Source organism: Pipra filicauda, unplaced genomic scaffold (genome assembly GCF_003945595.2).
Source record: "Pipra filicauda isolate LSUMZ 115617 unplaced genomic scaffold, ASM394559v2 scaffold31_size4109673_pilon, whole genome shotgun sequence".
Taxonomy (NCBI): Eukaryota; Metazoa; Chordata; class Aves; order Passeriformes; family Pipridae; genus Pipra; species Pipra filicauda.
In genome coordinates, this window is record NW_024104443.1 from 975,044 (window position 1) to 1,001,480 (window position 26,437).

The window sequence follows — 26,437 nt, forward strand, 5'->3', positions numbered from 1 at the left end:
GGTATATAGAAAAAACCCCAACCATGAATGTTGTCTTCTAAGATGTGTCAAAGGGACATGCTTATTGCTAAAAACAGGGAAATAACAAATTGCAAACATTTCACCCAAACTGTGGAGTTGGTAACTATAAAAAACACTACCATATTTAAATAATTTCAAAAGCAAGGCCTGAATGCTGAAAATAGGTTACCTTCCTATTCTTAATGTTTGCACATTGAACAGATTTAAAGTGCTACAAGGAAAAAGTATTAATTCCAAGATGACACAAACTTTCACCATAATTAAACAAGGTTACAGAAATTAGTATTTCTCCTTTGTAGCATCTTGGTTTTAACAGTTTGACAATGACTCTTTCAGCAGACTTTAGGCCATAATATCATGACCACTGCAAACCACCTCCCTTAGAACTTAGGAGGAAGCACCAAAGAACTTCTTAGATATCAAACTGAATTTGAAGTCTAAAATTTCCGTGGGCAGCCCTATGCTCCTTTGTTAACAGTCCTTAAAAAACAACAACCACCCAGCACATAATTAAATATATTTTCCGTTTTCAGTTAAGGCAAATCAGTCCCACCCAAAATTACTGGTTTCTTCGTGCTGCAGTAAATTAATGACTATTAATGGCGCAATGGGAGCTACAAACAGATTGTTACTTCCTTGAGGTCAGTTCTGAATGCAGATCAAAACAATCTGGGTTCATTTTGCATTGTTCTCAAAACGGACGCATTGAAGGGAAAATCATAAACGCTGGGTCCTGATATGTGTAGATAATTATTCATGTGGTCTGTGCACAAAAAAAGGAAAGTGTGACGTGAGAGGCTCAACAGAATCGCTGTTTTCACTCTGTTTACCACGAGGAAGAGACGGCTGGTGAATAATGCAGCTCATATCTCTTAGTTACCAGGAAAAGGTGCCAGAACAGGAGAAGGATTTAAGTCCAGCAACTTCATGAACACAGGAACAAGCTGGCACACACAGGGATGAAGGGTGGGCAGAAAATGGATGTACTAAAACTTAATAACCTGTTGGATATTGGAAGCAGCAGGGACTGGCGTAGGTGGGAGTCTGGCAGACAAGATGTACCTGTGAGATACAAGGCGAGGGTCAGGAGGAAAAGCTGCCCATCAGCTTTGGATGCTGATGGATGCGATGGCTCGGATAGGAAAGGTGAGGGGCGAGTGTTGGGCACGGGAGACGCTGCCAGGGAACCAGGGAATGCCATTTGCATGTGCTGGGGTGCAAATAGTGAACACATTTTCCTTTTTTTTTTTTTTTACACTGCAAAATAACAAAGGCTTGAGGAAAAAGGTGCTTTATTGGATAACACACCTCAGTCCGACACTCAGCTGCTAATGACGGGAAAAAATGACCTTGCAATTGGTGTGATAATGTACAGTGTTTGCTGCACGGCTCGATCACCACGCACAGCCCGGCAGAAAGGCAGAAGGAGCGGGACCTGCGGCCAAACCTCCGGCTTCGGCTCTGCCAACCTCCAGCCCTCGCTCCGCTCGCGGGGCACAACCGCGGCGCGCTCGGGGGAGCGCGGCAGCCCCGCGGGCTCAGCCCCGCACGGCACAGCGCGCAGGGACGGGGTTCAAACTCGCCCCTCGGGGCTCCCCCGGCTCTGTCACCGCATTCCTGCTCCGTGCCCGATGTGCGGGCGGGAAGCGGCCCCGCGGGGCTCGCCCGGGGTGAGGCGGTGGCAGCCCGGCCTGTCCGGGCGGGCCCGGCGCGTCCCCGCCCGCGGCACCGCCGAGCGCGCACAGGGGGCGCTGTTGGCGCGGGGACGCGGCGGAGCGAACCCGCCGGGAGCGCGCGCGCGGCCGTTGGCGCGGGGACGGGGACGGATGGGACAGGGACGGGAACGGGGAGGACGGGGACAAGGATGGGAATGGGGATAGGGACGGGGATCGGGTGCCGCGGGGGTGCCCTCAGCGGGCGCGGGACAGCGCCGCTCCCGCCTCGGCGCGAGCGCGCGCGCGGCCCCTGCGCGCGCACCCGCCGCCCAATGAGCGTCCCGGCCATTGATGGGGGGGAGCAATGGAGGGGCGGAGGAGGGGGGGGAACAGGTCCCGCGGCGCCGGCGGGGATGGAAGGGGGTGTTGTGTTTGTGTCCCCGCTCCTGCGGCCGTGGAACCTGCACTGAAATGCCGCCCACCCCCCCCCGCCCAGTCCCGACACGCACAGATGCACACACGGACAGATACACACACAGATACACACACAGAGCCCCCGATCCAGCGCCTTCCCCCCGACACGCACACCCCGCCATCACCCCAGACTGGAGGTGTAGGTCAGGGGAAGGTGGGACGAGGCTCAGTGGGCGGGAGAGCCCTGCACAGGGGAGCCGGGAGGTGATCCAGCAGCGCCGCTGCCGGTTCGGAGGGAGGTGCGGGGGAGCCGGGACGCGGGGCGGGGATGGAGGGGGGCGCGGGGGGGGTCGCGCCGCCGCCGCCTGCGGCGACCAGAAAAGTTGAGGCGGCTCTCGGGGGCGGGAGCGAGCCGACGGGGCTCGTGTTTGATCAACTTGGCGCTTAGGTGCTTTGTTTTTAACTCGCCTTTATCCTGGGTGCACTTCTCTTATAACTACTTTCTTTTTTTTTTTAACAAGGTGGGGGGGGGGGCGGGGAGGGGGAGTCTCCCACGAAAGTTTTTCTCTTTACGGAAGGCGGGACTGAAACGATACCCGATGCATTGTTCAAATGTAAAACCTACAGTGCTTTCTCTTTCTTTTTTTTTTTTTTTTTTTTTTTTTTGGTGGGGTTTTATTGCCGCCGCTGCCGCTGTTGTGATCGCGCTTTCCCCCTTGTGTTTACAGCGCCTGTGAGCGAGAGACGCTCGGAGGAAGAACCACCAGGATCCCTGGGCTGCATCAGCACGGAGGGCTCAGCAGAGCCGGGAAGGATTTCACCTTGTTGCTGTTTGTTTCGGGAGATTTTCGCTCCCCCCCCCGCCCCGGACACTGTCCAGCTGAGCGTTTGTTTCCTTGCTGCGTCCGCAGGCGGCCTGAAAAAAAAAAAAAAGCGCTTTTCCATGTTGAGAGGTGATTTTTGTCGTGGTCTCCCTGCGAGGAAGAGAGCGGCACCAGCCTCCGAGAAGGGAGACGGGATCAACTGAGGTTTTCCCTACCTCCGGCTGAACGTGAGAGTTCAAGTGACACCGGCACTGGCCTGTGGCCGACTGACTGCACGACGAGCTGGAATCACAGCCAGAGCTGCTCAATTTACCTGCTCGAGGACCCTTCAAACCCTTCTGTTGACGGTAGAGATTTGTATCCCAAGGAAAATCGGATTAATATAAACTATGCAGAGCTTTGCGGGGATATCTGGAGACTACTCTGTCTGCATGGCTAATCTTGAAATTGTCTGAAATAAATCCTCAGCGCAAGGAATAACGAGATACTTTCAATTAGTTTTTTTTTTCCTTGACGCTTTTTTTTTTTTTTCCCTTCTGCGAGAATTTAACACTTCCATTGGAGGGTTTTTACAGGAGAATGGGACACATGCTGGAAAACTCACCACGCTTCATAAAAATCACGGGGGTAACAGTTTCCATCAGCGTTGCGGTATGAAAGGTTCTCGATGGATTGTCTGCTGGTGGCTACGATGGATCAGTCTTTCCCTGTTCCTGTTTGCGATGTGCTGAAGGATCCGGATTTAGTGAAATACTGACGCCTATAAACTTACTCCCTCTCTGCTGAAGGCATCGGATGTGACAGTGCAGAGAAACATGTGTTTCACATTTCTGACTGGTTGTTTTGGTGCAATCAATACCTCCACAAGAAACATTGACTTAGGTGGCGACTGTCATAGCGGGAGGCACACGGAGTGCAGCTCTCGGCTTGCAGGCACAGTGAGCACAAATCAAAGAGCCCGCCGTTCCTGGGAAGCGGGGGCTTCGCTTCCCCCCAGACTGCGGGGCAGAGGCTCCCGACCCACCCCGGGGAGCCCGGCCCGGCGGTGCGGAATGAGCAATGACCAAAGCGCTGTCAGGAGTGGCGGGCAGTCGGATCCGATGGGGATCAGTGAGGCAATAGCGGTTGAAAGAAAGGTGGATCGCGAAATTATTGCCCGAAGGAATAGCAGGCGAGGCGGAATGATGATAAAGTTAAACTTCTGTTTCATCTTCTGTCGGGGATGGTGGGCGTTTCTGTTGCTTCAGCTCCACATGTTGCAAGCACTGGCACAAGGTAGGGCTAGAGACATTTTTGTTTATAGAAATGCTGCATCTGCCTTTTAAGAGGAAGGGAATCTCGCTGGGGTACAGAGAAACCCTTTGACTTTTATCCTTATCAGAGGTAAACTGCAGAATTCTCACTGAGCTGATTTCATGTAGGAATGGTCTTTTCTTAAACACAATCGTTTCTTTATGGAACAGGGATTTGCAAACTGTACCTACATGTTTCTCTCCCTTTCTCGTCCTATCCTTCCCCTATCCCAACCTCCCACAGAGAATCAAAAGCCCCATCGGCACCAAACCTGCTTTTATTATTTGCTTAAATACATCCGTGCTGTTCTTTCAGGCAGCAAAAGAGTTAACTGTTGGTTGTGTCTGTGTGTGTGTGTGTGTCTGTGTGTGTGTGTTTGAAACGCTGTGCACCGAGATAAGTTATTAGGAGAAGGGGAGTCATAAATCCTCCGACTAGAACTAAATCGGGCATGTAAAAGGAATTCTTTAAACATATGAGCACTATTCTATGTGAACCTCGGTCTCGGCACTGTTCATTTCTTTTGGATTGCCAAGTAACATTTAGCCGAGACAAAAACTGCAATTGATTCGTATCTGAGCATTTCCACATCAGAGATCCTTGCAGTCAAATGAGTCACTTGTAAACGAAGGGTCAGAGTCGACCAATAGACTCTAAATATCAAGTGTCAGTCACTTTGCATGTAAATTCCCCTCTCGAAAAAAATCGCCAAATGTAGCCTAATTCTTAATAATCCTTTGAGAGAGTAAACAATAAATGGCAGGCAGAAGCATTACAGTTGGCTGCGCCAAATAACACGCTGAACAAACGCAGCTTTCACTTTCTTTGCTGGGCTGAGTTTTATTGCTGGGAGCATTGTCTGGCTGAAGTGGTGTGTGCTGGACAATGCAGGGCTGTGTCGTGTGGGACCAGGAGCTGGTTATTAAAAGCGGAAGTTAATACTCCATGAAGGGGAATGGGCTTTGTGTTTTAGTTCTTTGTTTTCAAGTATTTCATAGGGAACAACGGTGCATTCAGTTTTAATAACTGGATGGGGCTCGTGTGTTGAGGAAGAGGGGTTGGAAGCCAAGTCTGCTGTAGTTTGTGTGCTCAGGGTTTACTGCTGCATCCTCCAAAAGTTTGGAGCCGCAGGATACAGAAGAGATTTAATCCAGTGTTTTATATGGACTCCACCCTCATAAACCTTTCTCAGTGCTTTGTTTATGCTGTCATTGCTATTCCCAAATTACCTCTGCTGAGGCCTGCAAGCCCTAACAGGGTATTGTTATCCTGAAACAAGCCATACCTGACATAATTATCTCTACAATTTTAGATTCACGTCACTTTTTGTGTTTTTCTTTTGGTAGTTGTTGTTGATAGATGCCAGTATGATGCTTCATTTTTGAAGGTAAATGCTGATGATTCTTGATATTTACATTAAAAATGAAAAAAAATTATTAAAAGATAGTTTTAAGTGCCAGTGATTTGGAAATCAGATGCCATATAAAAACAGTTTTCTATGGTTTAGTAGTAAACCGGTCATCTAATTGAATTAAAAGTGAACTGAAACTTTTGTTTAGCACATAGTATAGAATAATTTTTCAATTGCATCTTCCAGATTACTCAGCATTTGCAGTACTATCAGTTTCAGGTACTGTGTATCTCAGGGAGGTATGAGGTGTTTACAAACAATCCTAAAGAAAAGATCTAACACCAAGTTAGTTTTACCCATCAATATTTAAGAGGGGGAGGGGAAGTGAACAGAGTAAGATACATTATTTCTGAGAAATATTGGTGAAGATAAAAGTATGGAGTTTAGAAGACATGAACAATGCAAAATAAAACTATTTTAGTTCTTATATAATGCAGAATATACAAATTATAGTTAATCCTCTTAAGAATTCTTTCACATATAAACCACCATGGAGGTCTTGATGCAGAGGGCTTCTATTTGGTTTCACAAAATTTGTTTTAATTTATAACTTACGGTTCTTTTAGCAGTCTGAATTCTAATGGATTCTAAGACATTCATCATTTTTATGCAAAAATTTACTTTAGAGAGAAGATGACAGTTTTTATAAAAGTCCTTCATGAAAATGGAAATTCTGCTACAGCCACAGAAGTTTCTAATGGAATGATGTGGTCATATGCATGAGAGAATTACATGACTTCAATCTTTTTATATGATAAAAAAATGAACATTTTAAATATATGGGCCATGGCTATTTTGAATGAATCATATTACTGTGCTATAACCAGCTAATGTTTCTAAAATAACTATTTCAGCATTAAAGGAGTAAGAAATATTTCAGGCGTACTGAAATGCAGGTTCTCAGTTCATATGAAGCAGATTAGATAAATTGGTTGAGATTAAGTATCTTCTCCGTAAGGTGAATGGAAGAAAAGAGTTTCAACTGCAACAGGTTGGTTGACTATTCTCTGAACTTCAGTGATCATGCAAGTGAAAGCTGATCTAGAGGCGAACTGTAAATAAAACCACTCTTAAATTCATTTTGTACTTAGCTCTTCAGCTTTGCTGTCTTCTGGAGTCGTGTTACATAAATCAATATAAAAATTTATTTGATTTCTTTTTCCTTTCCAAAGCGAATTTAATTAGTATGAAACGTACAGTGGTTTGTTGTCGTGAGTAATAAAGGATTCTCTTCAAACCTTGGGATTGTTAGTGCTGACCTTCCCACTGTGGGAGTGACTTCCTGGGTGGAAGAGATGTGGAGATGACAAAGGCTGTGGCCTGTTCCATGTGCACAGCTGGGAATGGTGCTCCCAGACCTGGCCCCTCAGACTGAGGGTGTGTCCCACCCCACTCACTGCCCTGCCCCATCTCTGAACAGGGGCTTCTCAGGAGAATGAACCTGTGAGAGTCCCAAAACTGTTGCACATCTCTTTGTTTACTCAGCTCTTTGTGCCTCCTGGCCTCTGCCATCGGCCCTCTTTTCATGGCATTTTTGTTAAATTTGAGCTGGAGATGCTAGTTAGCCTCAAGTCATTGTGTGTCATCAAAAAATGATGAGATGCTAATGGGTAATCACCGTAATTATCAAATTAGGATTTGCGAGGTGATGGTACAAGTGAATCATTTGGACACGGTAACCGACTCCTGTACTTGGAGGAACATCATCATCCCACGGAGACGTCTGGCCCAGGGTCTGCATGCCTGGGCAGAGTCCTGGGAGCACACAGAGCCCTCGCAGGGCTGGAATTTATGCTTTATGTATGAGATTAACAAACACTGATGCCTACTGAGCTACAAAATGTTTACTAAACTACTGGAATATTTGTATGGAAATAGAAAAAGTCTGCTTATTTAAATAGGTTGGAAGTTGCTAGAGGCTGCTCTACATGCATCTTAATGGATTTAAGTACCTTCCCAATGCCTGTCTTTTGTTGAGGAATGAAAGAATACTTAGAAAATATATTTCTCTGGATTGATGGCTGTTGTTCAGAAAGATTTTAAAATAGATAAAAGCAGTGCAAAGCTTTAAGCTTCTCCAGCTGGAGCCTGGTATCTTTAAATATTAAGAAAGAGAAGCTTGTCTGATTTATCTTAGCATAACAGCAATGGAAGTGTAATCTTTTTATGCTGCTTAATCAAATCTGTAATTCAGAATTCTACACATACCTGAATATACATTTAAGGTGGTATCGATACCAATGGCTTTGACAGAAGCCATGTCATGGTAAATAGATGAAAATGTTTCCAGGGCCCAACTTTTTTAATTCAAATATTTGATCTGGTGTATTGTAATTATGCAGAGCGTAAGAAGCATTTTCAAGCGAATTTCAAACTGCATTAGGTGCAGAGATGATAAAGAACTTGCACAGAGTATTTGGTTGTTGGAAGAGATGGAGAGATGGTGAAATGTGAGGGCAATACTTATTAGGAAGTAAAAAGTGTTCTGAATTAAATGTAGAATGAAGCATTTCTAATTCCAGAGGCTTCTGTTACTGTTTATTGGAAACTTATTATTTTGTATTGGATTCACCTCTTGTGTTTCCTTTCTTTAGATGAGCGTTTTGTGTTAGTTTTTGAGCAGGTGATTTTTCTTGGGTATATAATTATAATAATTATCAAATTGATTTGGCAGAGCAGAGACAAGCCCAGTCTAAATAGCAACGGGGTGGAGAGAGTTGGAGTTTTCTGTGGCCGGATCCTGTGACTTCTCAGTGTCTCTAGTGTGGTAACTCTTGGTTTGCTTGATATGTTTATGTTTTGCTGGAAAATTACGTATTCTCGAGACTTCCCAAAGCAAGTTCAAAGAGATGTGAGTATTTATCTGTGAACATTTTAAATGCAGTGTTTGAGAGGGTTTCTCCAGGGTGCAGTGTAAAGGTGCTGTCAGAGCTGAAGGGAAGCTGTAGATGAGAGATGGTTATCAACGCTGCTTCCATGCTTTACCAGGAGGTCCTTAGACTGGGAACAACCTGGGTTTGGAGAGAGAGGCTGTGGCAGTTGTGCTGTGTGGCTTTCACATCACTTGAGAGGAACAGAAGGCAAATCTGTGTCCACGGCTTGTAGTCCTTGAAAGGTTGTTCTGGAAGGTTCTGTCATCTCTGTGCACAGTCATGTATTTTGGATAACAGAGGCAAATATTGTCTAATATTCTAATGATTGATTAAACAAACCATAGAAATATTAATAAAAAATCTTAAAGTGGATTATTAGGAAGCTGTTAAGTGGAGGGCTTGGGCTTTTATATGACCCAGAGACACTTTTTTATTGTCTTACTGTTCCACCACAGATGTACAAGTCTGGAACATTTTTGTGATTCAAAGACAAGGTTTTCATGCATTTATGAACTTTTTGTACAGCTTTACCTGAACATCACATTCTGAATGGACTAGTTATTTGGTTCACTGGGACCTTTTTGCTGTAATGAATCTGTGGACTGACTAGAGGCAATTAGACTCCTCATGGAGCAAAATCTTGTTCATGCTGAGTTCATTACAGAAATAGACCTTTCTTCCTCCCTCTGCATATGTACATACATAATACGTATTTAAACAGTTTTTAAGGAACAAATTGATGATTTGTTGGTATCTTCAAAATTGTGTTTTCTTGAAGTTTTATAAGTAGGATAATTTTTATAAGATGTGTGCAGAGATTATAAAATGCCAGAACTAAGGTAAGTTTTGCATCTTTAATGTACATTCTTTATGCATGTGCACTATGATCAAGTTTAAATTGATACTTCCTATTTTACTGTCTATGTCAGAACTAGAGACTGAATACTGCTCACTGATTAGTTTTTCAGTAGTTTGTTTTCTTGTCAGTGCTTTGGCTCCATCTTTCATTTGCTTCAAATCTTTTAAATTCAGCACAAGAAGACTTTTGTGTGAACTAAAGGAAGAACTGTTAGCAGCTATAGCGTGGCATTGGATTAGTCTACTTACAGTTATTACAGCTGGAAAGCAAGTAATTGGTGAGATTTGGTTTCTATTTCTGACTATCAAGTGAGTATTTTCTAGTGAATAAAGACTCTTCGCTCCACGTGCCTCAAAGACAACCCTTCACCATCCATTCAGCTCATGCAGAACAGAAATATCACTCCATGAAAGGTCTGTTCCCAAAGAAGTTGGGCTTTCTGGAGTTATATCTGCCCACACAGTTAAGTAAAACTTTCCAACTCCTTTACAGACATGGTCTTTGAAACATCACAGCCCTGGAGATTCCAAGAGATGCTGTAGGACTAGTTCATGTAGCACTTGCAGGTCTGAGTTCAAGGGGTGACATGGCTGAAAAGTGGAGAGCCTTTTATTTTAATGTGCAGAATAACTTCATTACCTTTAAACATATATGAGTGGTTTTGTAGGATCTCCTTATTATACAGATTCTTAACTTCTAGACATACATGGCATTTGTATATGATATCTTAGGTATATAGTATTTTAGGTTTACTAAGAGCTATTTTTTGTTCTGTCCTTTCTATGAGAAATAACAAAGCTAGTCTGTTGCTAATCATATGTTTTATCTGTGGAATGTCCCTGAAGTGTAATATAAACGGCACTCTCACTAATATTAAAAGTGTAGATCTAGGCTTTTTAAGGGAAGTGTTTTTAAAGTTAATTTTCAGCTGCTGAGCTCCCTGAACTGGCTCAACCTGGGTCACACCAGCATCAGGGACAATGCAAAGGAGGTGATGGGAGTCATGGCCGGGGGCATGACCCTGCCAACCATCTCAGATCGGTTCAAATTGTTGGAGAATTTTCCAACTCTGACGAAACACAAGGGAATGTGCACTGCCTGCCTTCTTACAAATATGTGGAGGCCACTGTTCCTGGGTAGAAAATAGGTTAGGGGGGTGGTTTAGAAGACTTAACTTTTTTTTTTTCCTCTGAAAGAACCTCTCAGTGAGTTTCTCCCTCTGTCAGGTGGAGTCTTCCTGACCTGAGCATGTAAGGTAAGTGCTAAAGTTGAGCAATGTGAATATTCCCCTTAATCCCCTGATCCCTCAGTTCTGTAGCTGATAATAGGAATGATATTTTTTTCTAAAAAAAAAAAAAAAAAAAAAAAGAACTTTGTAACTAAAGTTGCAAATTTCTCTGGTATTACTTCTTAATGTTTGTATCTAATACACAGATTCAGCAGGTAAAAAGGGTGGTGTGAGCTCCAACAGCTCTGACCAAAGGAAGTCTTTAACACCACTTTGTACAAAATGTGGAAGTGGATTGTACAATCTTACATCACACCATCCAGATAACTTCTGAGGTGTCATTTTTGATAAACAATAAAGCATTTGTTGTTTTCATGCAGATAACTCGATTCCTTAATCCTGTTTTTCACATTTCCATGCTCTGTTGCGGCAGCCTGAAGAGAAAGTTGATTCTGGGAGATAAATCATTGTCCCTTAAGTCTCTTTAAACCACTTTATGGTCTTTTAAGCTATAAGCCATATATTTTTCTAATAAACTCCTAGGTCTAACATGTTATCTAAAAACCAATTTGTTCAGTACAGCCCTCTCAGACCAGAAAGTAGAGAATAATGATACATAGCCCCAGTATGTGTTGCCAAAATGGTCCTACATTGATTCCAGACTGAAATTGAAGTTTGTTACTCATTATTACACAAAGAATCAGAAGATCTGGTAGACGTTGCTTTCATCCTCAGATTCATGTTTGTCAGACTCTGTATATTTATTAGCCCAGAATGTTGTGGCTTTGATATGTGGTTTTGGCATTGAGTTCATAGGAAATCAGCTCTTTAGCAATGCTGCCTTTTAAGGGAAGGTGCTAAGAAAACAATGGAACTTTAGTGCAAATATTTCAAATGTTTAAACACTTAAGAAAAATGCATTTCGTCAAACTGGTACTGCTTTCTCACCCAATATTTATGTTAAACACAGACTCAGTACTAACATCATCACTGCTGCCTTCCTTGCACGTTGAGGAATGAACGTCCCTTGTTTCTTATTTCTTACCTGTCAAGAAGTGCAAAGGCCAGTCATGACTAAATACTTCTGAAATAACTGAATGGGGTGTGATGACTGGAGAAGAAATATACAGTGCTGTGCCATACTTGCAGTTCAAAGATAACACATTTATCATAACATGGAACGCACGGCAAGTGAACAGTGCTGTAGTACTGAGGTGGTGGGAGGAGGGAATGGGAATTCTCCATCAGTGTTTCTAAATGTGTGTACTGAGAAGTGTCATTTTAAGTCTCGTTGAATCTGTGAGCGTAGAGGCACAACAGACTTTTCTTGCAGATTGTTTGTGACTCTTCTCCTTCCTTCAGGATCAAGAGGTTGAATAAACTTAGATTCTGATGTACTGTGCTAACAGAACGTTGCAAACCAGCACCCTTGTGCTTTCTTCCTGTCATTTAGGAGAAACTCTTTGGCACTTTTGTTTTATCCTATGATGCACAGAAGAAGTTTTCCAGTAGCTTAGCTGTTAATGACCTGGCAATAGTGTTGTCCATGGTGAAGACTGACCCATTGTTCCTGGGGGTGTCCATCTGTGTGTCTCACTCTTGACCCCAGTTTGCCTTATCCTGTTGTCCCAGGGTGACAGAGCCTCTCCCACAACGTGCTTCTGCCCTGTGGTCAGGGCTCCCACTTGCTGTTGTAATGCAAGCAATGCCTACTCTTGGTGAAAGGGTGAAGGAACACCTTAAAACCTCTGATTCTCCATGGGAAATGTGGAACAGATTCCATCCTTATCCTCTGACTGGACACGGAGTAGCTTTTCTAGGACACTTGCATTGTGTTAAGCAGGGCTTGTGTTGTGCTGGGGGCCTTGTTCAGAACAGATGAGCAGGAAGATGGTTTAATGGTAGATTATCCCAGCATTTTGTTTTTTAAATGTTAGATAAGACTGAGGCAAGAGATCAAGACTAATAACTCCCATGTTCCACCTGTTGCTATTTTTATTGCCATGAAGAAGTTAGATTTGTTTTTGAAAATGGAGTACCTGAAATTATTTTTAAAAACCATTTGAGTACATGGCACTTCAAATGCCAGATTTTAAGGTAAATTTATCAACTAATTTCCCATTTCTCTTCAGAATTTGTTTTGTTACAAACAGTTAGCTACTTATGAGCAACTTTGGATGTGTCTTAAAGAAAAATATGTGGATTATTCTTAAATTAATTTCCTGCGTTGACATGTGCAACCATAATTTTCTAAAATATCATATTTTAACTCGAAAGAATATTGTTTTCCTTTAATCTTACACTTCTGTTTTAAAGTTCTGTGTTATCTTCTCTCTTGGAACTAGTATTCAAGATTCTTATCTTTAAGAACTATTGAGAGGTCAGTGGGGTTTTTTATCCTCTTGAAAAGAATATGTATTTTATATAGTAACTAAATGAAATTTATATTCTGAGAGAAGGTGTTTCCTATTCACAGAGCCTGATCATGCTAGTGCTCCTAATCCAGAGAACAAGACTAAAATTTCACTTTTAGGTGTTCCTGTTCATGGAAATGGGAGAGTAAGTCAATTGACTCTACCTTAATTCAGTTACAAAATAGGCCAGTGATGCTATTGTTTAATGAAATCATCAACAGAAAAATTTCAGGTTACTCTCAGGATGAATCTCCCATTTATCCACAAGTCTGAAGCAGCAATGAATAAGAAAGCAAGATCAGTGTTTTGAAAACTTCTCTTGAAGTCGTTTATGTAGTACCTGACATCTTTATTTCAAGTTCCTCGGTACTAGTGTTGATAGCAATCTTACTCAGATTTAATTAATTATATGTGATTTATTATTAGCATTTAATGGGTCAAATATTTATGCATATTTTTCTGACTCTTCAGTTGAGAATTCTGAGTTAATGGCACTCATGTCAAACTCAAAAGTTTTAAGTGCTGGTAATTTAACGTTACATTCACTATGTAAATGCAACATAATTAAAATGATGCCTTGTCAATCCCACTCAGGTTTCTTGTGAGTATAATTTTCAGCTTTTGTACACTGGATGTGGCTGTGTCTTGTGTTAGCCAAATATATATTTTATACCCACTATAGAACAAACAAACAGTGGAGCAGGCAGTTAGAAAAGACAGGATGGCTCTGCAGTTGGACCATCCTGATCCCACGGGCAGAGATGGATACTTTTCATCCATATCATTGACAAATGAGATCAAAGCTTTTATGTTGTCTGTAAAAAATGAAGGGCTGAGTAATTTTGGATTTCCACACTTAACATGAACAAATGTTCTTACATGTAAGAACAAATCATAAAAAAGATTCTTAATGTTCTAAGTGTCTTTCTGTAGAGCTGCTGGACTTTATAAATACTGATAAACCAACTTTTGTGCAAATGTTCACTAGAGTGGAGTAAGTGTTAGCTGTCACTTTATTAAAATTAATGGCATAATTACTCATGTTTACTTGGAATTCATTGCAGCATGAAGTGATTAGGCATTAGTGCTTTGGTGAATTATGGCATATTGCACATTTTTTATAACCAATTAGTGAGTGTTGGTCTTGGGCACGTGCAGTGCACCTCGTTGTCACTCATCTCATTAACAACCATATCTGTATGTTTACCAGAAGAGTTCTCTTGGAACTTTTAACATGTGACAAAGACAGTGGAGACACATATATATAACCCAGGAAAGACAGAAAATACTTGCTGAAAATACAAGACCAGAGCTAGTGCTGTTCTGAGGACATGACTGCCTTGACTGAAAAGCTCCCAACACCAGTACTAGAGTTGCCAGATATGGATTTCTCATAATTCAGTCAAATCTTAACATTCTGAGTGAAAGGCAAATGTCGACTTTATACATGTTTACAGCTCTCAGTCACTTTTCCAGGCATCCAGAAGTCTCAACTGTCTTGAAATTCTGGAGAAATGGCTCCATCTGAAAAAGCTGTGTGTTTGCCTGCTTGTTTCGGTGCTGCATCAAGGCAAAGACACAGCTATTCAGAGCTCACGTAGTAATTTGGCAAGTAGAATGTACTGTACATATGAAGAACTGTCTGTAGTGATTGATACCTTGGGGATTTTTGAAGTCTTCAGTGTGTTCAAGGCTTCTGAAGTCCTATTTCTGATGCTGGTCAGAAGTTCTTTTACCGTTCTGATTTTTGTAGGCGGAATATTTTTGTGATTTAAATGCATATATATATAACCGAATTTCAGATTTCTAAGCGTAATTTGTATTTATGACTTGCTATGGTTTAAGCCCAGCTGGCAACTAAGCACCAAGCAGCCGCTCACTCTCCTCCCCCATTGGTGGGATGAGGGAGAGAATTGGAGGAGTAAAAGTGAGAAAACCCGTGGGCTGAGCTAAAGACAGTTTACCAGGTAAAGCAGAAGCTGTGTGTGCAAACAAGGCAACAAAAGGCTTTCATTCCCCTGTACCCTGCCCGGCAGGTGCTCGGCCATCCCCAGCCCTGCAGGGCTCCCTCACGCTGAACAGGGACTTGGGAAGGCAAATGCCATCACATGTCCTCCCCTTCCTTCTTCTTCTCCAGCTTTATGTGCTGAGCATGACCCCATATGGTCTGGAATATCCCTGGGGTCAGTTGGATCAGCTCTCCTGGCTGTGTCCCACCCCAATTCCTTGTGCACCCCCAGCCCACTCACTGGCAGGGCAGTGTGAGAAGCACAAAAGGCATTTACTGAATGCAAGTGCTGCTCAGCAATAACAAAATCATCTCTATATTACCATCACTTCCTTTTTTTTTCAGCGCAAATCCCAAACACAGTCCCATCCCATCCCAGCTACTGTGAAGAAAACTGACTCTTCCCCAGCCCAAACCAGCACGACTGCAGCTCTAAATGCATTTTCATTTGGTACCTTGTAGATTGACTGAGAGAAACTGTATGAAGTGGCATGATCTTAAATGGAGATCTCAAATCTCATAAATCTGCATTGTGAAATGTAATCATGTTAGAGGCAGAACACTTGTGGTTTTTCAATTACTTAGTGGTGCTTTTTCATATCACCGTGTGTGAAGCAGTTCTGTCAGAAACAAAGAATTGGTGCTTTCAGATGAACCATCTTTGAAGAAACAGCTGAAGGCAACAGGTTTCAAGCTCTTTGAAGCCTTTTCCCTTTGAGTTCTTGGTAAAGGATGGTCTGTCATAACTGTTGGTCACTTTTTAAGTGTTCTTTTAAATTCGTGGGGAAAAAAAATCAAGTGCATCATTACATATTCACGTATCACAGAAAGGTTTTATATTTTATAGCTTGCAAAAGTTACTAACTTAATTACAGTGAACCCTATAGTGACCTTCTAAACTAATAGAATAAAAGGGGAGGTTCATATTTGTATGACTTGGTTATATATAACTGAGGTAATTATACTAATATAATAACATGATGTATAAAACCAGGTGATTTTATTTTTAGCCTATATTCTGTAAAGTTTATATGTTAGAAACATTCTCTGATGTGGTGATTTACACTTTAAACAGCTCTGAAGGGTAAGCTTTCAACATTTGTATTGCTATTACAAGATTCTTAATAGTTTTCCTGTAGACATTTAAAAGCTTCAGTTGTGTTGGGATGGTTTTAAAACTTTTTTGGTAGAAGAACTGACATGTGTAGTAGGTTTTGTTAATAAGTACTGCTAAAGTCATACAGAGTCATTCCAATGAATTTCTTCAATGTCAGTGTGCAGACTGCTCTCCCATTCTTTCTGTCACTCTGATCTATTTTTTTTTTTTTGAACCTGAGTAAATGTGAGGAATTTTGTGTGTGAAAAAGGATGTTCTGCGGCAGGTTTTAGGAACTGAAAAATTAGTCTGTCCCCTCACTCAGATTGGTAATGGAAGTAATACACTATCCAGGTAAAAAGTCAGTTGAAATATAAGGATTTTATGATGAAATACTTGGCTTTGGGGATATATAGCTTTCATAGCAGTTCTTAATAAAGCCAAGGAGTCCCATGTTTTGGTTTTTAGTTTTGCGGGTTGCTTTTTTTGTTGATTTTTTTTGGGGCTGTCAGGGTTTTTTTTTTTATGTCATATCTTGACTCCACATAAGAGGTTTAAGAAAATAAACAGAATCAGGTTGGTGGAAAGCTCAAAACCGTGAAAGTTTTTTTAAACAGAAATTTTATTTGAACCAGAAGACAAGACATGAGACTGTATCTTTATGTATATAGTAAGCAAAACAACTGTAGTGCATTTTGACTAATGTTTCTTACCAAGTTGCACAGAGCAATGTGATGGCTCCCCAACTTAATAAAAGAAAGCCATAATCCTCAGTCTTCTGCTGAAGTATGTGTGAGCTAGTTAATAAAATTAGATATTTTTTCCAAGTCTTAAGTCTTGCTATTTGCTTATGAAGGTATTCTAGACAGAAACAGCAACAGTGAATTGTGGGTTGCATTTTACTGTACTTGGCTGTTGCAGATGCGTAGATCCCCAAATTTTAAAAAGGTTGTATTTGTTCTAAGCTCTGGCCTTTCCTTTAACTAGATCCAAAGGAAAGAAGGATATGTGTTCTTAGTAACAAAATTATTTAGAGTTATACAGCTTTTAGGTGATTCAAAAAAAATGCAAATAAGTAAATTAAAAGGATTTCCTCTAGTTGCCGTGATTTTAAAAATCACTAATAGAATTCAAGATACTTTATTTCCTTATGTATCCTCTTTCTTTCTGTAGAAACCCCTTCCTATAAAAACCAGCATCCCATATTCCCAGAGCTTTCCCTTACCCCTACTCCTTTTTTTTTTCCCTGCCTTTGGTTGTTTTTTTCTGATGGTGTTGGGTTGTTTTTTTATTTCTTTTGTAGCCAGTGCAGGGACTTTGGTGAGCAGAACGGACGTCCCGTGTGGGAAAAAACAGCAGAAATGGCTTTTCCCACACTGCAAGATGAAGGATCTGAGTTCTTATCTGTAAATTCCTGATACTGTCCATCTGGGCAGAGAACAGAATACAAATCTCACAACTGTGAGGTACAGGGGAAAAAAAAGTTCAAAAGGCAAAGCAGCTGAAAGCCGAGGGCTCTGGCAGAGGTTTTCTCAGAGCAGGTCTCTGGGGCTCAGAGGGGCAGAGCTCTGCTGGAATCCTGAGGCCCCTGCAGTTGTCCCTGTCACCCTGCAGCACCTCCAGTGCCAGACAGTCCAGCCTGTTTATCTAAATGAACGTGGAACCTTTGGGATTGCATGGAAGCCACAAGTTTCTGCACATCAAACAAGGATTGCTGTTGTGATACTTAAGAATGGCACATCCCAAAGCTTTATTTTAAAAGGGCACCTGCTTATCACATACCATAGCCTGGGTCCCCTCTTTGTAACACTTCTAGTATGTAACTCTGGAGATAGGTATGAGAATTTTACTTGATTGCTGTGATTAGAATGGCAGAGGAATCCTTCGGCATTTTGGGGTCAGGTGTTAGAAAAAGGTTCTTCTTCACCCAGAGGGTATTTGGGTACTGGAACAGGCTCCCCAGGGCAGTGGGCACAGCACCAAGGCTGACAGAGCTCCAGGAGTGTTTGGATGATCCTCTCAAGCACAGGGTGTGACTCTTGGGGATGGGCCTGTGCAGGGCTAAGAGTTGCACTCGATGGCCCTTGTGGGTCCCTTCCAACTCAGCACATCCTGTGATTCTGTGATTTATCTTCAGTGTCTTGTTCACTATTTGGCCACCTTGGATCCTCTTTCTCTTCATGCATGATCTACCAAATTGTTTATTAAGTTCTGAACAGTTAAACTCTGCAAACTCATTCAGGGCAGAATAATCGGAGCGAGTGCTGGTGAAGCACTTGCAGTGTCAATATTGCATTGAAATTGCAAATGTCATTCATTCATTCACTTCTCGTATCTATTTGATAGTGTGACATATTTTAAGAGAAGAAAAATAGATTTTAATTAGCATATTCCTGTATTACTGAACAGCTAATTAGGGAAATTAAAAGTACTTTCTTAGCTATGAATAGTACGTTAAAAGAACTGTGCAACAAAAATACTCTTGTAGCTGCTTTACTTCCTGGAAACCACCCGATTAATTCTATTACAGATTATTAGTGGTGCATCATAAAGTGTGATTGCTCTCAGTTGAAGTGAAAAGAATAATGAAGACAGAAGAACCAAATCTTTGAAGGTGGCCTGATGAGAGTTTACTAGAGACTTGATCATATTGACTAGTTCATGTGGCAGTGGTAATAATAGAAAAATCTGATATTTGCAGCTGTGGGCTTTTAGAATGAATGCCACAGTAATGGGGAAAATTGGCCTCATCATCCAAAGGAGTTTCACAATGTTTTTTTTGGTACTTCTGATTATTGATCCAAAGTTATTTTTAGTCAGTTTTCACCTTTTGAAAACTTTGTCGGGGAATTGCAACTATTTTTTCTGATGATTGTTGTGTAAAAATTGATGTTCCTACTAGGCAAAATATGTATTTAACTAGCATACAGTTTGCTCTGACAAGCTAAATTATGTTAAATTAGGTTAGATAAATTATGATTATCAACAAAAGCAATATAACAAAATTCATGTGGAATACATTGAAGTACATGTTAGTAGTGCATCAACTTTGTAGAGAACCATGTCTTTGGAAGGTAGACAAATATGATTCTGACTTTATGGCTGCTTTGAGAGTTAATGGCCATAATAACAATAAGTATATCTTGCTAATTTTCCACTAGTTTTGTTTTAAATAACATTTTAATTTGCATAGTGGTCATCTGCTGAAAACACATTGCTTTTAATTGTTCATCTTCAATTCCCATTGCTTTTCAGATTTTTGAATGGGCTTTTTAAAAGTTTGAAAAGGGCTGGTTTAAAAAGTTCATCTAAATGAATTGAGATAGAAATGTGCAAAAATAGGCCCATGTCAAAAATACTGGGTTTTAGTTAGAAACTTAGAGTTCTGTGTTCAGTCTTGTCCTACATGGTTTTCAGCTTGGAATGTTTTGAGCCATTCAAACAGACTGACTCCTCTGTTTTATCTTGGACAAAATGGATTATTGTTTAGAGCCTAAAATTACAGTTTGAAAGGATAAATTATTGATTGTTGGCATTTTGCAAGATATCAGATATTACTCTCTCTAAGATCTTTCCTACAGGATGGAATTTAAGTTCTTTGATCTCATAAAAGGGAAGTAGAAAAGCATCCTTTAAGTTGATTTGGGAAAAAAGTGCTTTTACAAATAAAAAGATTTTTTTCATATTTGCATTATTTAAAATGCATTTTTTTGTCTTATAAATATGCTAATCTTCTTAAGCTGCTTCTGGTGTGACATATGGTATATAATTTTCAGTTCTTTGACATCAACCTCGTTACTATTAAAGAAAAATGTACACTTGGCAGGGAAAATTAATGTGTTCAATGGCAGAATACTTAGAAGACTTTTGAGAAGTGTCTGGGGTGTTCAGCTGCGTTATGAGCAGGCAGCTGCTTGAAGAGGTCTTGGAGGTTCTGTTAATTGTGTGTTTGTTCCTTTTCAGACAGCACTTCTTTGGGGCTCGTTTGGTCTGGTGGAAAAACTGCAGATAAATGCTTGTCAGTAGAAGAGCAAAGCTCAGTTAAACATATGTTTGTATTTTAACTAGTTTTATATATATATATATATATATATATAAAAGGATATTTAGAAGTAATTGAGATTATTTTCTTATGAAGGTAGAGCTGTATCAAGAAAGAAGAAAAAAAATCACGAAACAAGTTTAAAGGATGGATGGAAATGGCCCCTTAATCTGTCAGCCAAGGCTTAGCCACATATAAGCACAACATTGTCTTAGGAAATGAAGGAAAATTAGATGATAAATTCAAATTTTGTAGGTTTTTACTAGTACAGAGCCAGTGAATGAAAAGCTTGAACTAAATGAACTAAAAAAGCTTTAGGAAAACAAAAGAAACTTTTGCCACCATGTTGCTGGTTTTTTGTTTGTTTTTTTTTTAAATTTAACTTATTGAAGCTGTTGATCTACCTCTGCTCCCATTTTACAGGGCTCTGCAGAGATAACTTCTGAGTTGAAAAGTTGACTCAGGTAACTTGGAATAATGCAGCAGCAATAGTGCAGAGCTTAATGCAGGGACACTTGGTTCAAGTGGGAAGTTCTATGATCTTGTCCCTGCCCTCTGGGTCATGTGTACAATTTGAAGTATTTCAGCTAACCTTACATTTTCTACTCCTTTTCTGCTCTTCTCCTTTAGCATTTTCTACTCCTTGTTGATAATAACTTCTGAGAATCTCAAGTGCTCAGCTCTTCTCAGCTGTCACTAGAGCTGGATTTGTGATTTTGAACTGCCTCAAGCAGCTGTCAAAGAGTTGGGTGTAGTACATACCCATTTGTTAGATGTTAAACAGTGGGATATGTTAAAAATAGTTGCTTTCACTTTTAAGTGCTTTCTGTTCACCTTAGAAGCATTTAAGTATTGTTACAGGTACACTTCTGCCTTCTCTTACAGACATTTTTCTCTATCTTAGGAACAGGAGAGATACTTGCTAAGCCAGGGAAAGACAGCTATGGACAGTTTGACCTGACTCTTGGTGTTAAAGGGTTCTTTGCTAGAAATTGATAATGAAGAACATTTCCCAAAAATTAATTTGTTATTCTTGGTTTTGGAAGGTTGGTTTGATTATGGTTTTCATTTAGCTAAGTTCCATCCTCAAATCATTGGGCAGTGATTCCATACAATTTTATTAAAACTAATGAAATGAATACTCTGTTTATAGGCCAAATTCAGTGTGGTACTTCAGCAAAAGCTTAATTTGAACTACATGAGAAGTGATATTATTGACAAGTCAAGCATGCTTTATCTTACTGAGTTGTATCATCATTTGTATTAAAAAAACTCTCAGTCATTTTGAGGTCTTTCTTAATGAAAAGTTTCTGCAAATTATTCTTAGCAAATGGAAAACCTCCTGTTAGCCTTGCTTGGCTTTGTTTGCTCTAGAATGTTTTTGAGGTTTTTGAGTGGTGTGTAGAATTTCTTGTACTTTTGGGCCATTAATTTTAATATTTATGCAAAACCTGTCAGCATCACTGAAGTTTTATTACATATTTTATCTCTGTAGCCAGGGCATCTCCTTTTTTTTGTATTGACATCTCTAGTCTGGTTTTCATTTCACACAAGTGGTCTGCATTTAGGAAGGTAAAAGCTTCAGGTGATCAGGATTAGGAGCTCTCTGGAGGAACAGACTGCAGGGGTGTGTCTGCCTCTCTCACTGGACGTGAAGATCAGGTGTCCTAATTAGGTCCTAATTTCCTCTCCACCCACACCCTCCACCCCTGGGCCCAGGAGCTCCATTTAAGCTCAGCTCTGGTGTTTAGTCCCTACCTGCTGGATGGATCTCAGCCCTGCATGGTGAGTGCCTTGTCTCCTGGGTGGGTCCCTGGGATGTGCTTTAGAACTTGTGTGCTGCCTCTGTACCTGTTTTTTTCTGTCTCTGGCTGCTCTCCCTGGGTGTCCCTGTCTCCTGACTTGTCTGGGATTGTCAGTGGGTTCCAGTCCCAGCACCTCCCTCTGCCTGTTGTGTTCCAGGTGCTGGGGGGCTGCATCTGGGCATGGAGGGAAGCCCCTGTCTTGGGATCACACTTGGCTCCTGGTTTGCTCTCCCTTTGGGAACAGCCAGCCCTGGCTGCTGCTGGACACTGCCTCATGTTCAGTGCTCTGTTCTGGGGTGAGCTCTGGAGTAAAGAGACTTCCTTAGTATTGGCAGTCAATATTCCTTTTGTTGTCCTTTTCCATCAGTGGCAGGAATGGCAAACACAGCTCTCTGGCTTAGTTGCAGTTTCCTGGCACCAGCACAACCTTCCAGCTCCTCACACCTGCCTCTGAGCCCCTTGCCTTGTTGGAATCACACTCTTCCAGGCTAACTCTTCCCCACTGTCACCATAAGGCTGTGTGAGCTTTTTATGATCATCTGCTTCTTTATGGCTGAATTAAATATGCTTAATTTTGAGTGTGCTTTCAGAAGATAAATTGACTAAACTACAATGATGCAGATGCTGCAATTCAGTGACTCAAAGAGAAAAAAAAAGCAGGGGGGCTGGAAGGGGATTCAAAAGTTCAACAGTATTTTCTCTTAGGCTATGGCAGGATCAATCATACCGACACAATTCCTGACAGATATTTATTTAATCTGTTTTCTAAGCGCTTCAGTAAGGGAGATTCCAGAGATTCCATTGTCAATCTGTTCACTATTTAACTATCCGGGCTGTAAAGACAGAATTTTCTTGAGTTCAGAGTCTAATTGCTTTTGCTGCTACCAGTACTCCAGATTGCTAGAGTAGATGGTATTTTGGACACCTGCTGTCCATAAGCCTTTTCTGTTTCAGGGGTTTGATGAGCCTATGCTGCTCGCATTGAAATTTGAAAAGAAGTGAACCGAGCTATCCTTTGTTGGTGAAGTAAACAAATATCCAAACTGTATCCTCAAGGGATTACTCAGCCGAGTTTGGGAAACCACTTGGAAAGTCATAAGAGTGCTGAGGAAGAGTTGGCAATTATGACCTTCATTAAAAAAAAAAGAAAAAACCAAGCCAAACAAACCCACATGAAAACAACTTTCTGTAGGCAGTGGCACTTTTGCAGCCTTCAGTCAGGGATGGTGGTGGAGTTTTATGCTCCTTTCAAGCTTGATTCTTTCCAGTCTGATGTGTTCTCAGTTCTCATGTTTAGGTCAGAAATCTTTTAGAGATGTCTGATAAAAATTCTTTAGTTCTGAGCTCGTTTGCTCAGTATCCAACACACATCCTAGCATTCCCCCCAATATATGTTCCTTAGGGCTGCCCAGCTGGGGAGGAAACACCAATAACTTGTTCCTTAAGATAAAACTGAGATGTAAAATTCCAGTTTTCAGAGCCTGAAGTCCAGCTTTCTTTCTTGCTTCATAGTGGTTGCATTAAGCATTGCTTTTGCAAGACTGAATGCTTGCAGTCCAGTTAGAAAGTAAATATATTTAAGTTAGAGAATGTAGGAAATTCTGGTGTTTAAGGAAATCTCACCTGTGGCTCAAGCAAAATTCCATTGCTTTGTTACCTTGACTTGTAGGGTTTGAGGTTTTTCCCCAAGGAACTGCTACAGTTATTTAATTTGGAAGAAGGCTGTTTGGATGTGCTTATCTGCAGGGAGGAGGAGGAATTTGTATTGGGGGAGGAAAAAAGATGTTGGAGTGGAGCTTAAAAAACTGAAATGGAGCAAAAGAGAAGAGCAGAAGTATAGTATTTTAGAATGGGATTTTTTTTTATTAAATAGGAGGTCATATGTTTGCCAAAGACAGCTGCTTGGAGAAGGACTAGAGCCCACATTTCAGGACAACCCAGGAGGTCAGAGACCCAAGGTATGAAGTTTGGAATCCTAAATTTTTGTGAACACTGCAAGTGTAGAGGGAAAGCTCAAGGGAACTAGAAATTCTTTGCTTGTTTATTCATCCTTCATTGTGTGACTTCAGTGATTCCTTTTAAACTGTGAAGCTGTTTTGTGCTTCAGTTCTCAAACCTTCTGGAGTTAGTAAGCTGATGTTGGACCGGGTCCAGGTTTGGAGCTCTGGGAGAGAACGGTGCCAAGGGATGTGCAGCCCGTGGGTGCCCTGAGCCCCCGAGGGGCGATGGGGCTCTGTCACCCACGGAGCTTTGCTGCTGCTACGGGTGTCGGGGAGCTTTGAAATGGGAACGTGAACAGCCAGTGCTGGGGCAGGGACAGCTAAAGGAAACCTGAAGGTCGTGTAGGTGGAAGGTGGCGAGGCGGGGACACGCCGAGTGTCCGAGAGGGAAGAGCCCCTGGAAGGCGGGGGATGCGGGAGGCGCTGTGAGCGCTCCCCGTCCCCGGCAGAGGGAGCCAGAGCCCCGGGCGGGGCCGCGCTGCGGGGCGGGAGCGACCCCGGACCCGACCCCGGACCCCGCACGGACCCGACCCCGAACCGGGCGGGGGCGGCTGCAGGCGTCAGTCCCCGCCGGGGTCCCTCCCCGGAGATTGAGATGTTTATTTTAATTGGCTTGTTTGATGTAGGTCATCATCTCTGTCAGCGCCCGCGGAGGGATCCGGGGTAGAGGCTGCTTTGGTCCAGCCTAAATGACCGCAGAATCACAGGATGTGCTAAGTTGGAAGGGACCCACAAAGGTCATCGAGTCCAACCCCTGCCCCTGCACAGGACCATCCCCAAGAGTCACACCCTCTGCCCGAGAGGATCATCCAAATGCCCCTTGAGCTCTGTCAGCTTTGGTGCTGTGCCCACTGCCCTGGGGAGCTTGGTCAGTGCCCAACCAGCCTCTGGGGGAAGAACCTTTTCCTGAGATCCAACCTGACCCTGCCCTGACACAGCTCCAGGCCATTCCCTGGGTCCTGTCCCTGGTCCCCACAGAGCAGGACTCAGTGCCTGCCCCTCCTCTGCCCTTCCCGAGCAAGTTGTAACTGCAGTGAGGTCTCCCCTCAGTCTCCTCCAGCTGAACACACCAAGTGCCCTCAACCTGTCCTGTGCTAGAACAGTCCAGGGACTTAGAGAATATTTGGAGTAATAACTGCACAGCATACAGCAAAAATGCCTTCAGGGCATTGTATGAGGCCATGTATGTTTAAGTTGGAAAGAAAAGGATTTTATACAGTTCAGTGTATGAGTAAGAACTTAAAATTTGAAAGAGATACCCGAAGATGATGTTTTAACATTCCTTTTCATGTTGTGAACTGGATTTTTCTTCTCCCTTCAGTCCAAGACCGGTATAGACTAATCAAACAAATAATGCAAGGTTATCATAATCCATTTGATTTTGGTCAGAAAAACATGTTTGATTTGTGAGAAAAACATGTTTGGTTTTGTTTTCATGTTTAACCCATTGAAGCATTTGATGAGCTAAGACTTACAGGAAGCTTTTTGGATAACTAATGGCTTGTTGGCTATCCAGTTATCTTCTCAAGAGGAAATGATCTCAGAAAATGGTCTGTACATTTCGAGGAAGGCAATATTTCATGCAAGATCCTCTACTATGTTCAATATGCAGCTGAAATCCCAGTAACATTAACAGGGTCAGGGTTTTATGGGTACTTGTCTTCTGTATTATCCTTCATAGGTCTCTGACTGTCTGGAGGAAGCAGTGAAGGAGGCACAGTGCAATTTATCTACCTGCCTAGTGGTGTCAAAGCAAGCAAAGTATTGTACTTGGGAGTTCAACTCAATTAGTTTAAAAATAGTTTGTTACAGATAAACATCAAAGCTACAGTTTTAGAGAACTAACCATGAGAAACTGCATTTATTCAAAGTATTTCTGTTTTCCTAAATCTTTTGTGTTTCTTAAATAGTCACCAGGTAGCCAATCTGATTACTTACCTCCTGCCTTGTGCTAGAATTTATCCTTTTTATTGACATTAAATGAAGTGGTTGAATAGAAATCTCAACTTCAAAACAAATTATGAGAGTTTTTCCTTTCTGGTAAATAGAGTCTGAAGCAGAAAACTCCATGTACTTCTATTAAGTGAAAGACCTTAGCCCTCACCTACTGGAGGATGAAACAATACTTTGTGTGTGGTTGATTTGTTTTGTTAACAGCAGTAATAGATTAGTCACATCACTTTTGTGGATAAGAAGGCTGAGTAATTTAGCCTGCTGGCAGGACCCTCCCCTACAACAAGACTCATCCTATTTTATCTATAACAGACAGTTTAGTTTGCCTTTATCTTGGTAGGGAAAATTTTTCTTCAGGTCCTCCAAGTTTGGATTTTAAGCAATTTTTTTCTGGTTTCCTAATTTCATCAGTAATTAAATTAATGTCTTGGTGTTTAGTAATTCCAGTTCAACTGGAATTACTTGCAGCACACGAGGCTTCTGCTTTCTTGAAGAACTCTTTTACTCTATTATCTTGTAATTGTTGGTATATCTGCTTTTA

The 26,437-nt window shown here is 41.7% G+C and overlaps 1 protein-coding gene across 1 annotated transcript in view; it reads left to right on the plus strand.

Annotated features, from left to right (window-relative positions):
• The first annotated feature begins 2,116 nt into the window (after window positions 1-2,116).
• The window catches only part of LOC113997805 (protein sidekick-1-like), a 120,099-nt gene continuing 95,778 nt past the window's right edge, over window positions 2,117-26,437 (plus strand). The window contains exons 1-2 of the mRNA XM_039383676.1: window positions 2,117-2,389; window positions 2,819-4,189. Of these exons, the coding sequence (XP_039239610.1) occupies window positions 3,730-4,189 (460 nt within the window). The 5' untranslated portion in view covers window positions 2,117-2,389; window positions 2,819-3,729. The remainder of the gene's footprint in view (window positions 2,390-2,818; window positions 4,190-26,437) is intronic.